Source organism: Juglans regia, chromosome 1 (assembly GCF_001411555.2).
Source record: "Juglans regia cultivar Chandler chromosome 1, Walnut 2.0, whole genome shotgun sequence".
Classification (NCBI taxonomy): Eukaryota; Viridiplantae; Streptophyta; class Magnoliopsida; order Fagales; family Juglandaceae; genus Juglans; species Juglans regia.
This window is the reverse complement of record NC_049901.1, coordinates 1744764-1761936: the sequence shown is the minus strand read 5'-3', so window position 1 is coordinate 1761936 and position 17173 is coordinate 1744764. Positions and strand designations below refer to the sequence as shown.

The window sequence follows — 17173 nt, the reverse complement described above, 5'->3', positions numbered from 1 at the left end:
TCATCCTATCATTTCATACCGATTTTCTACTATCTGGCTACCCTTAGACCCGTTGGTGTCTCATGGACTGGGCCCGTGTGGTTCCGCCAAACCCTGGGAACGGTCTTCCTCACAGGTTGGAATGCCTAGATTATGAATGCCCCCCTTTATTGTTATTACGAGATTATCTTATAATTATTTTCACATACACGTGGTATTAAAAAAAAAGTACTAAATTCCTAGTGCAATCTAAAGGGCTGAAAGTCACTCTTGTAGAAAAGGCTAGGCTTGAACTTGTGTTTTTGGTTTTCACTTTTGTTTCCACCTATATATAATGTTGTTATGTTTCGTACACTTGGAATAAGCTCCAACAATCTGGATCAAGATCTTTTAACCTACAGTCAGAGAGATGAAGGTGGACTTGATGGTGATTCGGGGGAGCTTTCAATACTAAAGTCAATACTTATTCTCAAAAAATTGTAGGAGAATTGAAGAATTTAGAGAGAGTTATTTGTACCTGAAGGACAACTGTTGTACGAGTTTTGGGGGAACATCTCGTACCTTATGTCAAGGGTTTGCGTCATGCTCACTGTTGCCAAAGTATGACCTTTAATGCAGTGTGGCGTTTGCAGTGGAACCATTAATTGGGCGTGGCTCTATGGGTGGCGTCTCGACAGTAGGTGGTCAGTGCTTCACTTCTCATCTCCATCATCAAATAATGGAAGGTTGTCCATGTTCTCCATTTATTTGCTGGCGTAGATCTTTTAATGCTAAGTGTCATATGCGAGTATTAGGGTCAGCGCATCCCGTCTTTCCTCCCGACTTGTTTCCCGTGCAATATATCCTCTTTCTACTAATACAGTTCGTGGATTGGACTCTGTTGGCGATTCTTAGACTATAGGAGAAAATGATTCGGGTCAAGATGGATTTTAGTGTCTTGTCCCGAACGAACCCAATGAGCCAGGAGGAGAATATCCATTCCAAATAAATTTATAAAATCTAATTAATAAACATCAATCTGCCAAACCTTTAGAGGCATACATGATTATTGGAATACTCCCACCCCGCTGTTTTAGCAACAGTCTATTTGACAAGACAATGAAAATGATCATGATTTACATTTGGATGAAGATGCTAAATGCTTTCTTTTTGTCTTCCTTAAAACCATTTTATGGTCAGTATTAAATAATCACTTCAAGCACATGTTTTCCATGGATATATATATTTTTAAATAGAATTAATTTCATTTGTAAGAGGAAAATTAATAACTTAATCGATCTAATGTTTGGTTCCCACTTGAATCAAAAGATATTTGGACTATGTTTGGATGTCAATATCATTTCAAATCAATTATTAATGAAATTTATTATCTTTTTAATTTTTAATAAAAAAAACTCATTTCAATTTATTTAATACGTTCAAATAAATATTTCAATATATTTATATTTAAAAAAATAATTTATATAAATTTTAAATAGATAAATTTCATACAAATTTTTATATAAAAAAAACTCCATCTAAAAAAAATATATAAACAAAATTATTATTTATTAATAAAAGTCAAATTTTTACTAGAATTTTATATAAAATTATACCTAATACTAGTCTTACATTTAAAATGCATGTTAATACAACTTCTTAAATATTACTATTAATAAATCAAAGGATCTTACATCACCACAGCGTCCAACTGACAGAGGGGTCGACTAAAGACAGCGTGAAGCCCAAGTCAAGCGAAACCCTAACGCCTGCACCAGTCGTTGCAGCCGAAACACTCTCATTTGTCTTTGAGATTCGAAAAGCAATGGCGGAAAGAGCCGAAGCCCCTGTGATAACCTTAGGAGGCAAGGGCTCAAATCTCTCATCATCCTCACTATACGCCATCGCCACCGGCCTCGCTCGGGTGAGCATAGACTCGTCTGCGCTCGATAGGCTCGTCGCCGCCTCCTCTAAATGCTGCCCGCCATCTATCAATTACCGAATCAAACTCTCCGAAAACCTGACCCTACCTGAATCCCGCGCTTTCCTCACCGTCGCTATTAACAAGCTCCTCCTTTATGGTTCCTCAAACGTTCGTACGGTCCTTCCAGTTAGAATCTCCGAAGTCCTGAATTACAACTCTAAAACCCTCGAATTCGAACCCCTCTATTGTACCGAGGACGAGATCTTTGTGCTGGAGAGATCATACGCAGCTTTGCACGGCATTTCTGCCATTTTGGACCATGAGTTCACGGCGTTATCGTCCATTGTCGATGCCGTTGCCGCGATTTCGTGCGAGGCAGCCAGAGCCGACGTGGCAGCATTCAATTCGATGGACTCGGGGGACGGGTTTTCGTCCAAGGAGGAAGTTGGGGTTGCCAGTGATATGAAGGTTTTACTCAATGGGTCTAAGTTGGTGGGTAAGGTTGAGAGAGTGTGGTTCTCAAAAATCCCCAAAGTTCACGGGAGTTGGAGGGAGATAGTGAAGTTGGTGCACTCCAAGGTGCGAATCGAGTTGAATTCGGGCATGAAGTTGGCGAATGCGGAATGTTCGGCAGTGCGGTCAGTGTTATTGCCGCTATATGACTTAGGGAAGTGTAGCTTGAGCCGCGCTAAATCGAATTTGGAGTCGACAGATGATGGTGATTTGCAGACGACTCTGGGGGACTTGTTTGGCGGGAAATGCCCGAGGAGCGACAGTTTTACAGATGGTTTTAAGTTGGTCTCGGAATTGGGATTAGAAGAGGATCATGAAAAATTTGTGCACGAGGTGAATGTGTTGTTGGGAATGGTGTGGAAGATTGTTGCGTGGGAGTCGATAACGGGTTTCTTTGCTCTTGAGGGTGTGGAATGGTTTGGAAAGAGTGAAAAGGGCGTTGACGCGAATGGAGTAGGGAATGTCAAGGCGGAGAAGAAGAGCGAGAAGAAGAAGAAGAAGGTGGTTTTGGGGAAAGGGACTAGTGTGATTGTGCAAATGATTAAGGATAGGTTGCAAAGTAAGGGAGGGGGTGGGATTGGGGGTTTGGAGTTGTTGGAGAAATGGGTAGAGGATCTTTTGTTGTTTTTGGATCCCAAGGACCAGGATTTTGGCAGTTTGTTGCTGAGAGTGAAGGAGATTGTGGAAAGCAATGAAAGTAGAAGACTGCCCAAGCTTCCAAAGGTGACAATGTTGCTGAAATTTTGTCATTCACTTTTTTGGAATTGGTGTGCATGGTTTATATTGTACATGCTTTGTAGCTAATGGGAGAAATAGAATACTGAAAACATTACTCTTATCAAATCAGAATAGTGAGGTTTTATTTTATTTTTTCCTTTTTTATTGGAAACAACTACAGCATTTATGTTTCTTCAAATAATTGAGAATGTCGCTTAGAAACAGTCTTGAGTTTAAGCTAAAAGTGGGGATTTGTTTGGGCATATTGAAAGCTTAGCGTCTTTTTTTCTGTAATTATGTTGTGTGACCCTTCGGCGTTTATTACTGATATAGGTGCTCTTTGGAGCTGTTGGTATTATGTCTGATTTTTGGTTCATAAACTTCGAATTAATTGAAACTATGGCAAAGAGCTCTTATTAATTCTCAACTCTATTGAGAAGTTTTGAAAATTGCAAGGATGGAGGTGCTTAAAATACTCTATATTTCTGGGCAGCTTTTACAGATTTTATTGGGCGGAGTTTCTGTGACTTTCTTGTCTCTTATTTTATTATTATTTATAGTCAGACATTCTTCTTGTATACCTCCCGTGTACTTGGGTTTAAGCTAGTTGTATTTTTAAATAAAATCTCCAATAAATTAAAAACAATCCGTACTCTATTAATCAATCAAAATTTCAATGCTCACAATTCATTTTAACTTTTGAAGTGCCTTTTGTTTTACTTATCAAAAAAAAGTTTTTACAAAGATTCTGTTGTGTTGATTCTGTTTTTTTACTTGAGATATTTTTAAAAAGAATTTATAACTGTATTAGTTTTTTCTCTTGCAATGCATCACTAACTAGCATGCTGACTTGTGAGCATATTATTTTACAAATTAGGGTACTCGTGATTTTGCGAAAGAACAGATGACAATAAGAAAGAAAGCTTTTTCAATTATCGAGGAGGTCTTCGAGAGGCACGGTGCTACGGCCTTGGATACTCCAGCTTTTGAGCTGAGAGAAACTCTTATGGGAAAATATGGGGAAGATTCAAAGTTGATTTATGATCTTGCTGACCAGGTATATATTTTATATTCAGTTGGTTCAACTAAAATCACATTTCTTTTTTCATTCTATCTATGAGTTGGTTTAGTTTCCTATGATGATAAAAGGTGAATTAAGTCACTCCATTTCATCTTTTGGCACATAAATGTAATTTTATGTTAAGCTTGTTGGCAGGGTGGAGAGCTTTGTTCTTTGCGATATGACTTGACGGTACCGTTTGCTAGATATGTGGCTATGAATGGTCTAACATCATTTAAAAGGTACCAGATAGCTAAGGTTTACAGGAGGGACAACCCATCTAAGGGAAGATATCGTGAATTTTATCAGTGTGATTTTGACATTGCTGGCCAATATGAAAAGATGGGGCCAGATTTTGAGGTCGTTAAAATTTTGACTGAACTTCTCGATGAACTTAACATTGGAGACTATGAGGTAACCTCAATTTTCCTCCTATCTATGTTAGTACAGAATTTCATTTTTAACACGCTCTTCTTCCTTTCAACAACTTCTATAGACTTTAATGGGCTTAACTTTCATGATTTTTTTGTATCTTTTTCTCTTCCTAGATAGGTTCTCTCTTATATATATTCTGGGCACTAGGGTTGCACCTTTTGTGCTTTTCAACAATATTTTATTAAAATTTGTTATTACTTATAAAAAAAGTGTAATACATGGAATTTAATTACGGGTCACATATTATACTTTATTTTCTCTTTTACATTGATACTGGCTCGTGGTTGGGCATATATGATACATCTAACATTTAGCTGTACAGTGGAATTTTAAACATGAATAAATCTAAAGTATTAAAGCATCAAAGAATAACTTTAAAAAAGTGGAGGAACTTCAATCTGTTCTTGGGGTGTCTTGTCCGTGATTTGAAGAACAATTCAGGGCTCTTCTTGTTGCCATCGAAGATAGTCGTTCGAAGTCCGCCACTAAGAGAGATAGGAAACTTAAAAGGCTTGAATGCTCTATAAAGTATGAAGTGAAGGAGGGGAGTAGCGGAATGGATAGAATGAAAGGGAGGGGAGTTTCTATTGTCCATGAAACCTAAGATCCTCTCATGGAACGTGCGGGGGCTTAATGATCGTAATAAGCGCCTTCGCATTAAATATTTATTGCTATCGTGGAAGGTTGATGTGGTATGTATTCAAGAAACAAAATTGAGGACCATTGATAGAAGACTAATTTGCAGCTTGTGGGGATGATTGTATGTCGGTTGGTCTTATTTGCCTTCGGAAGGAGCGGCCGGGGGCGTTCTCTTAATGTGGGAGAAAAGGGTTGTGGAGGTGACTGAGGAATGCATTGGGACTTATTCAGTTGCTAATCTTTTTAAAAATGTAGTAGATGAGCCTAATTTGGATAGTGAGAGGAGAAGACTTTGGGAGGAGTTGGCGGGTGTACATTGTCTATGGGACGTGCCATGGTGTATGGGTGGAGATTTTAACATCACTTGCTTTCTGAATGAGAGATCAGGCAACTCTCGCATTTCTACAACTATAGAGGAGTTTTCTGAGTTTATGTTTGATTTGGATCTTATGGATCTTCTCCTTATTAGGGGTGAGTTCACATGGTCCAATAGCAGGGGATGGTCGAGACTTGACAGGTTTATTATTTCTCCTTCTTGGGAAGCTTACTTTCCGGACTTGAGGCAGAAGCGGTTGGCTCGGGTCTGTTCGGATCATTTATCTATCTTGTTAGATTGCGGAGGAGTTCATAGGGGCCGCCAGTATTTCAAGTTCGAAAATATGTGGTTAATAGCGGAAGGATTTGGTGAGAAAGTTCGTTCTTGGTGGTCTTCTTTCCAGCTCATGGGTACACCTAGCTTCATTCTTGCAGGCAAGCTTAAAGCTTTAAAGCAAGATTTAAAGAGGTGGAACATGGACATCTTTGGCAGTATTGACAACCAGAAGACTACCCGTATGGAGGAATTACAGGAGTTGGAGGGGCAGGCATCAAGGGGAGATACTTCCGAAGAGGCTCTGTTGAGGAAGAATGTGGTGGAGACTGAACTCGAGAGGGTGTTGTTGATGGAGGAGACCTCGTGGCGACAAAAATCCAGGGCTCTTTAGTTAAAAGAAGGAGATAAATGTACAAAGTTTTTTCATAGAGTGACTAACTCACATAGGCGCAATAACACTATTGAGACACTCAGGACAGGTAATATAGTTCTCTCTTCCCCTATTGAACTAGAGGATCATATTGTGAATTACTATGAGAATTTGCTTACGGAACCGGCTAGCTGGAGGCCGAAGCTCGATTTGCCTTTTGAGTCAATTGACATACATAGTGTGAATTGGCTGGAAATATCTTTTGAAGAGGATGAGGTGTATAAGGTCATTAGCAGTTTGGCTAAAGACAAAGCGCCTGGGCCGGATGGTTTTTCGATGGGTTTTTTCCAACATTGCTGGGAGATTGTGAAAGGTCATGTAATGTAGGTTTTTCTTGAATTCCATGCTTTCAAAAAATTTGAGAAATGCCTTAATGCGACGTTCCTAGCTCTCATACCGAAGAAACGTGGGGCGATGGAAGTGGAGAATTTCCATCCTATAAGCTTGGTTAGTGGGGTTTACAAAATTATTTTGAAGGTTCTTGCTAATTGGTTAAGCGTGGTGATGGAGCAAATTATTTCAAAACCCCAAAATGCATTTGTACGGGGGCGGCAGATCCTTGATTCGGTTCTTATTGCCAATGAGTGTTTGGATCACAGGTTGAAGGAGGGCACACTGGGTATCCTATGTAAGCTTGATATGGAGAAAGCATATGACCACGTAAATTGGAATTTCCTTCTATACTCTATTGGGAGATGCGGTTTTGGTGATAGGTGGATTTCATGGATTCGCCATTGTATTACTACTGCTTGATTCTCAGTGTTAGTTAATGGTACCCCTGCATGCTTCTTTAATAGATCGCGTGGACTGAGGCAAAGGGACCCTTTGTCTCCATTCCTTTTTGTTATTGTCATGGAGGCACTTGGCCAGATGGTGAAGGCTGCGGTTGAGGGTGGTTTCTTTTCTAGACTTTCGGTGGGTAATGAAACAAATGGTTCTATTATGATCTCACATCTTCTATTTGCAGATGATACACTCCTTTTTGTGATGCGGAGTTGGCTCAAATTCAAGCTCTACGAGCACTCTTGTTATGCTTTGAAGCCGTGTCAGGGCTTAAGGTCAACCTTGGCAAATCTGAGATGGTGGCGGTGGGTGAGGTGCCTCAAATAAGCAATCTAGCAGCTCTCTTGGGGTGCAATGTGTCTTCTCTGCCCATGAAATATTTGGGCCTCCCTTTGGGGGCGCCTTTCAAAGCAAGAGCTATTTGGGAAGGGGTTATTCAGAAAGTGGTGAAAAGGTTGGCTTGGTGGAAACGGTTGTATCTTTCTAAGGGAGGGCGGATTACACTAATCACAAGCACTTTATCTAATCTTCCGACCTATTTCTTATCTTTTTTTTTCGTTGCCTGCTGGGGTGGCTAACAGGATCGAGAAGTTATTTCGGGCTTTTTTGTGGGGTGGGTTGGGGGAGGAAAACAAATTTCATCTTGTCAATTGGAATAAAGTTTGTTCCCCAATAGCGAATGGAGGTTTGGGTGTGCGTAATGTAATCTAAGGACTTTCAACAAAGCGTTATTGGGGAAATGGTTATGGAGGTATCATTTGGAGGGTGAGTCTTTGTGGAAGGAAGTTGTTAACTCTAGACATGGAGGTGCTTGGGGTGGTTGGTGCACTAATTTAGTGAGGGGGCAGTATGGTGTGGGTTTGTGGAGATATATTAGGGGGGTTTGCCGTGTTTTGAAAACAACATCCGTTATGTGGTTGGCTAGGGTACTAGAATCAGGTTTTGGCAGAATGTTTGGTGTGGTGAACGCTCTTTGGAGAGGGCCTTCCCAGCGCTCTATAGCATTACAGCTAATAGGGAGGCTACGGTGGCAGATGTGTTAGTGTTTGCTCATGGTATCTATCAGTGGAACATTCTATTCACTCGGGATAATCATGACTGGGAGCTATCTACCGTTGCAGAATTTTTCGGCTTACTACATTCCTCAGGAGATCTCGCAAGAAGTTCTATAGCACAGGTTGATAGAATACAATGGAGAACCAGTAGTAGCAAGAAGTTCATAGTGAGGGCATACTATAAAAGGCTAGCTTCACAAGGTAATGTACCTTTCCCGTGGAAGAGCATTTGGAGATCACGCGTACCCTCCAAAGTAGCTTTCTTTGTGTGGACTGCAGCCCTGAGGAATATTTTAACCACGGACAACTTGCGGAAGAGGGGCCTCATTGTGATAGATTGGTGTTATATGTGCAAAAAACACGGGGAATCAGTAAACCACCTTTTATTGCATTATGAGGTGACAAGAGAGTTGTGGGATGGGATATTTAGTAGAGTGAATGTTGCTTGGGTTATGCCGTCAAAGGTGGCTGATATGCTTGCCTGCTGGAAGGATATTCAAGGTTGTCCCCAGGTGGCCGCAGTTTGGAAGATGATACCTTTATGCATTTTGTGGTGTATTTGGATGGAGAGGAATGCGAGGTGTTTTGAAGATAGAGAGAGAACAATAGCGGAGCTCCAGAATTTTTTTCTACACACTTTACTTCAATGGTTTTCAGCTATTGTCCTTAATGGAAACAATGTGCATGATTTCTTATCTTTAATGTAGTTCTTTTAGAATGTATTTAGGCGTTTTCTTTTGTATACTCCCTGTTTACTTGGGCTATGACTATCTTTCATTCATATCAATGAAACTTACTTCTTACTTATAAAAAAAAAAAACTTTAAAGTTATGAGTTGTAACTAGAAGTAGTTTTGATATTTAAGTCTTTTGGAAGTTAGAATTTCCTTTATTTTCAATGAATAGAAATTGAAACCAAGATGCTTCCTGTATTCATAGATTCCTTTACTACTGTGTGATACATCAATGGTGTTGAGTTAGGCCTCGTTTGAGGAATGAGATGAGAAATCTGTGAATAGTAGTGAAATAATTTGAATTAAGATATTTTATTGGGTTTTGAGAAATGAGAGAGAAAAAGTTGAATTAAAATATTATAAAGTTAAAATATTGTTAGAATATTATTTTTTAATATTATTATTTTTTTTAAATTTGAAAAAATTGAATTGTTTTTGTATTTTGTTTGGAACTTTGGAAAAGTTGTAATGATTAGATATAATTAGATGAAGAAGTTGAATATTTGAAATTAAAAATTGTTTGTGTTCGAGTGATGTTTGGGAAGGCCTTAGGTATCGTTTGTTTTCGCATATGAGATGAGATGAGATGAGTTGATATGAAAGTTGAATAAAATATTGTTAGAATACATTTTTTTAATATTATTTTTGTCATGAAATTTTAAAAAGTTGAATTGTTTATTTTATTTTGTGTGAGAATTTGAAAAAGTTGTAATGATTAGATGAGATGAGTTGCGAAAACGAACGAGACCTTAGTCTTTTCATACTTGCAATCTTGATATAAAGCAATTTGGACCCAGACCTTATCTTGGAACCATCACCTCATCAAATATGCTTATTCGATATGTTTCCTTGCATATCTGGGTTTAAAATCTTACCTAAAGTGCTTTGCTGAACACTTTTTAATAATTGATTTCTTTTGTATTCTTCCACAGATAAAATTGAATCATCGAAAGTTACTCGATGGAATGTTGGAAATATGCGGAGTGCCGCCAGAAAAATTCAGAACCATATGTTCTAGTGTTGACAAGTTAGATAAGCAATCTTTCGAGCAGATAAAGAAAGAGATGGTAAGAGCACTTGCATGCATAGGGTGTTGTCGTCTGTATATATGTGACTATGCCCTGCTGCTGCTTATAGGGAGGAGTATAGACCACAATGTACTAATGACCTATCAATAAATATTGATTTTATTCGATAAGGATTTTTTTATATAGTGATTTCTTTTTGTTTGATAATGATTATACTATGTTCTCTTTTCTTAACTGTTTTTAATATATTTATCAAGAGCAATAATAATGGATCCCAGTTATTTTCCATTTTTACTTCTATAAGGATAGTTCTGTTAATATATTTTTTATAAGAAAATTCTATTTATAAGCTAGTGTGTAGATCATACCATCCAAAATGCTTACATGACATAATTTGATTTGGAAGATAAATTTTGAGAATAGAATAACTCTTTTTATAATATGTTGATTTAATATCTTTTATTATATGTATCTCTGCATGAAGTATTTTTGTTTTATTCATATGTATTTCTTTTACTTATTGTTAGGTGGAGGAAAAGGGTTTAACTGTTGAGACAGCTGATGCAATTGGCACTTTTGTGAAGGAAAGGGGATCCCCTTTGAGCTTATTATCTAAACTTAAGCTGGAGGGAAGCAAGTTCCTAGGACACAATGGATCAGTTGATGCACTGAATGAACTGGATATTTTATTCAAAGCTCTTGAAAGATCGAAGTGTATTGGCAAAGTCGTTTTTGACTTGAGTCTTGCTAGAGGTCTTGATTATTACACTGGAGTTATATTTGAGGCTGTTTTTAAAGGGGGTACACAGGTAAGTTGTAGGAAAAAACATGATTATTAATTGCCTTCATTTTGCTTTCTATGGGAATGTATAATTGGTGTGTTATGTTTCATTTATATGTTCAAACATTGTGCAATAGGTAATCTGCATTCATTTTTCAGAAAAAAGTAATAGGTTAATGGTATTCCTCTAGCATATCTTTTCTCAATTATTTTACATTTTAGGAACTTGAACAACAAAGTTAAACTGACAATAATCTTGTATGCCCATTTATAGTTGTTGTATTTAAAGGACTTTGTGCTGTAGTAGGTTTTCGAGATTTATTGTCCTTAATTTGTAGTGCAAAATGCTCTCTTAGGTCTGATAAGTCTCAAAATTGACCAAGCTCTCTTAGGAAAATGGCTATGGTGTTATGCATATGAAAGAGTGTTTTGATCCAGTGAATGAAATGCTCATAGGGTTAATTAATTAAGTAGTACTCTTCATTATCCCAAAGTGGTGGAGGCGGAAGAGGAGTGTGTTGGTACTTTCTCGGTCGCTAGCCATTTTAAATATGTGGTAGATGGGTGGGAGTGGGCTTGGGCTTTTGTAGGCATTTATGAGCCTAACATGGATAGAGATAGGAGAAGGCTTTGGGAGGAATTGGCGGGTTTATATTGGTTATGGGAGGTGCCGTGGTGTATGTGTGGGGACATCACTCGCTTTTTTAACGAGCGATCGGGGAATTATTGAATCTCTCTAGCCATGGAGGAGTTCTCAGAGTTCATTTTTTATCTAGATATCATGGATCTCCCCATGGTGGGCGGTGAGTTCACATGGTCTAATTGTTGGGGTTGGTCAAGATCAGATAGATTTCTTGTTTCTCCTTCGCGGGAGGCCCATTTTATGGGGTTGTGTCAGAAGAGGCTGTCCCGTATATGCTCGGACCACTTTCCTATCTTGTTAGATTGTGGGGGTATTCATGGGGGGCATCGGTATTTTAAGTTTGAAAGTATGTGGTTAGCAAATGATGGTTTTGTAGAAAAGGTGCATATTGGTGGGCTTCTTATCAATTTACAGGCACTCCTAGTTTCATTCTTGCAGGCAAGTTTAAGGCTTTGAAGCTCAAACTTGGAAGTTTTTGGTAACGTTGACAACCAAAAGACTACTCTTATGGAGGGACTACAGGAGTTAATGGGGATGGAGATGGGAGACACCTTGGAAGAGGTATCATCTAGGAAGAGTTCGACAGTGACAGATTGGAGAGGTTACTGTTGATGGAGGAGACTTTGTGGCGACAAAAATCCAGAGCCCTTTGGTTGAAAGAAGACAATAAATGTATAAAGTTATTTCATAAAGTGGTTAATTCATATAGGTGCAACAATGCCATGGAGATATTTCTTTCAGGTACTCAAGTGCTTACTTCCCCCTATGAATTAGAAAACCATATTGTTCATTACTATGAGAACCTCCTCATGGAACCGGCCTATTGGAGGCCGAAGCTTGATAATCTGTTGTTTAAGTCTATTGATTCACAAAGTGCGAATTGGCTGGAAAGACCTTTTGATGAAGATGAGATTTATAAGGTCATTCTTAGCATGGCCAAGGACAAAGCACCAGGTCCGGATAGCTTTTCGATGGGATTCTTTCAAGCCTGTTGGGATATTATAAAATGTGATGTATTGCAGGTCTTTGGGGGAGTTCCACTCCTTTAAAAATTTCAAAAAGTGCCTCAATGCGACATTCATTGCTCTTATTCTAAAGAAATATGGGGTTACGACAGTTGAGTAGTTCCATCCCATAAGCCTTGTAAGTGGAGTATACAAGATCATTTCGAAGGTTCTTGCTAACCGTCTAAGCCTGGTATTGGAACAAATTATTTCTAAGCCTCAAAATGCGTTTGTTTGGGAGAGACAAATTCTAGACAAGGTTCTTATTGCCAACGAGTGCTTGGATCATAGGCTGTGGGAGGGAGTTCCTGGTATTCCATGCAAGCTTGATATGGAAAATGCTTATGATTATGTGAATTGAGATTTTCTTATATACTTGCTAGGGAGGTGTGGCTTTGGTGATAGGTGGATTTCATGGATTCATCATAGTATTTCCATCGCCCGTTTCTCTATGCTAGTGAATGGCACCCCTGCTGGTTTTTTTAATAGTTCTCGTGGATTGATGCAAGGAGATCCACTATCTCAGGAGATCCACTATCTCATTTTCTCTTTGTTATAATTATGGAGGCACTTGGTCGGATGGTAAAGGTGGCTGTTGGAGGTGGCTTTCTATCAGGATTTTCGGTGGGTAATGGTATTAATAGCTCAATCATAATTTCACATCTCTTGTTTGCAGATGATACTCTACTTTTTTGTGAAGCGGATCATGGTCAGATTCAATCTCTGCAAGCACTGTTATTACGTTTTGAAGCCGTGTCAAGGCTTAAGTTGAATTTGAGTAAGTCCAAGATGGTTGCGGTGGGTGTGGTGCCCAGTATCAATAGCTTGGTGAGCCTCTTGGAGTGTAAAGTGTCCTCACTGCCTATGAAATATTTGGGCCCTCTGTTGGGGGCGACTTTTAAGGCTAGAGCCATTTGGGATGGGGTTGTGGAGAAAATAGAAAAAATATTGGCTGGTTGGAAACAAATATATTTATCGAAAGGAGGTCGACTCACATTACTAAATTGAGAAATTATTCCCACCTATTTTTTTTTTATCTTTGTTCCCTTTGCCTGCAGGGGTGGCGAATAAGATTGAGAAATTATTTCAGACCTTCGTGTGGGGGGGAGTGGAGGAGGAAAAGAAATTCCATCTTGTTCAATTGGGGGAGTGGGCTTCAGAATTTTTTTATACACACTTTAATGCTTTGGTTTTCAGTCATCGTACTTAATGGAAACAATGTGCACGGTTTCTTGTCTTTAATCTCTTGATCTTAGAATTTATTTAGGTGTTCTTTTGTATACTTCATGTGTGCTCGGGCTATGCCTATTTCATTCGTATTAATAAATTTACTCTTACTTATCAAAAAAATAAGTAATATCATCTCACCAAAATATGTTACTCAAATTACAATTTATAACTCTTAATGTCATCTCACTGCTTGCATTGGCTTGTATGTATTTCTAGGTATGTATGTATTTCTAGGTATGTCATTGATTTTTGGATGTCCTCAGGTTGGTGCAATTGCTGCCGGTGGACGTTATGACAACCTTATAGGTATGTTTGGCACAAAGCAGGTGCCAGCAGTTGGTGTCAGCCTTGGGATTGAACGTGTATTTGCTATAATGGAGCAGCTTCAGAAAGACCAGAACCAGGTGATAATAATACTCGGTTTGGTTTTCATAATACGTGCATGTGATTGCTAAACCTGTACTTGGTTGAACTTCTCACACTTACAGATATATGGTATTGTAAAAAAAAAAACCATTAGAGAGTACATTTCTGGACTGGTCTTCAAATAAATTCACTTTCTTCTTCCTAAGAAGGGTTGAAGGTTGATATCATGAGTTATAGGTATGCGGTTTTCGGGTGATAGGTGCACAATAAGAGACATATACATGAATGAACATACATAATTACGCATCATAAAAAAAAAAAATTAAATAACAATTACATCATGAAATTTATGCATGCCGTGGGAAGAATCTTGCAATTGCTCTTTTTTGGAAATCATTCTAGCAACAGTTGCATTTGCCCTTTTGGCAAGTCTCTCATTTGTTTATTTATATATTTTTAGCAAGATAATAAAACATTCCAGCAACCTCTGGTTGAGGCTGATGTGTTATATCTTCCACTTCTTGTTTGGGTGTTTTGGCAGACAACACGAGCTACAAAGACAGAAGTTCTAGTGAGTATACTTGGGGATGACCTGACTCAAGCTGCAGAACTGGCAACCGAACTGTGGAATGCCAGACTGAAAGCAGAATATCTGGTCAATAAAAGAGTGATGAAGCACATTGACCGTGCTAGAGAGTCGAGGATCCCATATATGGTAATTGTGGGTGAGCGGGAACTGAATGAAGGGATTGTGAAGCTAAAAGACGTCGAGGCTGCTAAAGAAGAAGAAATTCCTCGGAGCAAACTTGTGGAGGAACTCAAACGGCGGTTGAACCAATGAAAAATAATATTTGGCCAACCCACAACTCCAAAGCCAGACTTTTGTTCTCTGTATTAAGACAATGCTTTTGGAGGGTATGTACACATTATTCTTTACCCATAATCATTAAGTGGCGTATGTTTGTTGTTATATGGTTTATAGAGAAACACTGTTTATTTTATTTGTTTGGGATGAGAGACCTCATGAATCTAAACTATCAACTAGGCCTGTGCAAAAACACAATGGGCCCGACCCATTCGACAAAATCGATCCGACCAGCTCCGATAAAATCGAGTTGAAATAGATGCTCTCTCGCGCGAGCAAAAAGACCCTAGTGGATGAAACCTCTCTTCGAAAGCCATCTCTTGTGGTTCTCTCCTACTCTATCGTGTGCTTCTCACACATTCTCATCCTCACTGAGACCGGAGCGTTCGAGAATCTTGTGCTGAAACTCCAATGACAAGTTGAAATCCCCAGTGAGTTTGGAGTGCTCCATGAACTGTTGAAACTTGACCTGGAGATGCGACGGCGAGCGATAGCATGAGTAGTTGGCGAGAGGTAAACAGATCTCGGGCGGCTCATGATGTAGCGAATACGAGAACAAGGAAAAGATAACGATGGTGACTAGGTTGTATTGGAGATGGAGTCAGAGTTGATGAACATTCAACTGGGTTGAGCTAGGAGCCTTGGATGATAATGATAGCTATGAGAGGGACCAAATAGAGGGTCAAGAGATGGGTTTTTTGGGATTTCAGATTTGGGTTCGAGATTTGAGGTGTGTGTTTTGGAACTGCGATGGGGCTAATACATAACATTGTTTGACGTATTCGAGATTTGTGATTTGATGTATTCGAGCCTTTGCTTGACGGTTTTATTTCAAGCCTTTGCTTTAGTTTGTTGTAGATAACATTGTTTGCCTGCTTATGTGTGCTTTATTCATGATATGTTGTGAGTTGATCACATGAAAGTTTCCTACTTTTTACACCCGAGTCTGATTCTTGAAATTTCTGAAGCCTGGTTTGACAGTCCTGCAAAAATTTGGGTGTCACACTTCGGACCATGCTTATGACATTGGGGGCAAATTCTGACTAGAAATTGGGACACTTATGCATACACTGAATTTTTAAAAGGAACAGAAGCTATCATGGAGCTTGGAATTTCTAATTAATAAAGTTATAGATACACATTAAAGTATCCTAGGTTGACAACCTCAAGCTCTTTGTATAAACTGATAAACAAGGATGGTACATGATCCACTGGCCTTATCTAGATTCTTATGTTGGGGTTGTTTCCATGGGAAATCTGTTGACGTGCAGCTCAGTAAGAAATTGGAAAACTCCCCTGGTGAAGAAGGTAGCCACGTCCTATTTTCTTTACTGCTTTGATGGCTTATCTTTCTTCATTTCTTTCTAATTATTTCATCTTTCTGAATCATTTTAAATACACATGACTATAAGTATTGGTAGTCCTCAATTTCTTTCTTCCCAGTGTATGTGACAGCAGATTCCCACACCTAGCATGCACATGGACCTGCTTTCACTTTAGTTCTGCTTGCTTTTCTTGAATTTATTATTTAGTTTTGGGTTGATACGCGATAGTTAGTTGGATTAATTCCTTTTATGCTTGAACCACCATGGAAAAGGGCTTACCGTTAGGAGGATACAAAATTGAAAATATAATGCTTACTTATGTTATGGATGTTTATTGTTTATGTCATGAATGGCCTATGGGATGTCTGTTTGATATGATTTTTGAGTTTTCAAGATTGGAAATAGAGAAGGGCTTTTAAGCAATGATTTAAAAAAAAAACAAAAACAAAACAATAAAATTTTAAAAAAATAAAATAAAATAAAAATTTTGAAAAAAATTGTTTACCCAACCTGAATCGTATGGGTCGGGTTATTTTTCATGATCGTGGGTGCGGGCCAAGTCGGGTTGGGCCAATGTGCAGGCCTACGAGTATCAATAATAAGTTTCAAGAACTTCCATTCACGAACGTCCATCAGGCAAAAACGGGTCCATGACATAAACAGCAAAAACGGGTCCATTCACAACCAGGTTCAAGAGTTTTACACATGACACACACACATATAGATGCGGGTGGGCAAGCAGCAAAAACGGATTCAATTGGGCAGTCCAGCGATTACCCGATAGCGCCTAGCCGTGTCATCTACGTTTGTAACAAAAATTTTAAACATAAGCTTCACACTCTACACACCCACTTAAAAATATGTGATTTTATTTTTTTATCTTTATATTTTATATTAAATTCTTTGTATCACAACTCACGTTTGTAATTTACCCGCATTATACTTCGTCGGTTGTCTTGTTCCCCTCCTCTTCGAGATTCCTGTCTGTCAAGAAAACGATGTCCAAGTCTTTCCACTGTAAAATTCCATCACTTGTGATGTCATTCGTCCTCGTCACGTGTCTTCTAGCTATTGGTCTATATCCAAAAAAGT

At 38.7% G+C, this 17173-nt stretch overlaps 1 protein-coding gene across 2 annotated transcripts; it reads left to right on the top strand.

The window, feature by feature from the left end:
• The first annotated feature begins 1659 nt into the window (after positions 1 to 1659).
• Positions 1660 to 15663, top strand: LOC109001402 (histidine--tRNA ligase, cytoplasmic). Of its 2 annotated transcripts, XR_004801188.1 has the most exons (8): positions 1660 to 3118; positions 3990 to 4169; positions 4329 to 4586; positions 9772 to 9906; positions 10395 to 10676; positions 13789 to 13929; positions 14433 to 14806; positions 14937 to 15663. XR_004801188.1 is itself a non-coding variant. In XM_018978657.2 (7 exons), exons 1-7 carry the CDS (start codon positions 1784 to 1786, stop codon positions 14730 to 14732), a joined length of 2631 nt encoding a protein of 876 aa, XP_018834202.2. In that variant the 5' UTR covers positions 1660 to 1783; the 3' UTR covers positions 14733 to 14908. The 2 variants fall into 2 exon arrangements, 1 of the variants encoding a protein (XP_018834202.2); XM_018978657.2 differs by lacking the exon at positions 14937 to 15663 and having other exon boundaries at positions 14433 to 14908.
• The last annotated feature ends 1510 nt before the right edge of the window (positions 15664 to 17173 follow it).

What these genes read in the sequence shown, in the direction of transcription:
- LOC109001402 (XM_018978657.2), top strand. Translation starts at nt 1,784, where the DNA reads ATGGCGGAAAGAGCCGAAGCCCCTGTGATAACCTTAGGAGGCAAGGGC. An exon ending in TTTATGATCTTGCTGACCAG is followed by an intron (nt 4,170 to 4,328) that starts GTATATATTTTA and finishes GCTTGTTGGCAG; the next exon opens with GGTGGAGAGCTTTGTTCTTT. An exon ending in AGCAGATAAAGAAAGAGATG is followed by an intron (nt 9,907 to 10,394) that starts GTAAGAGCACTT and finishes ACTTATTGTTAG; the next exon opens with GTGGAGGAAAAGGGTTTAAC.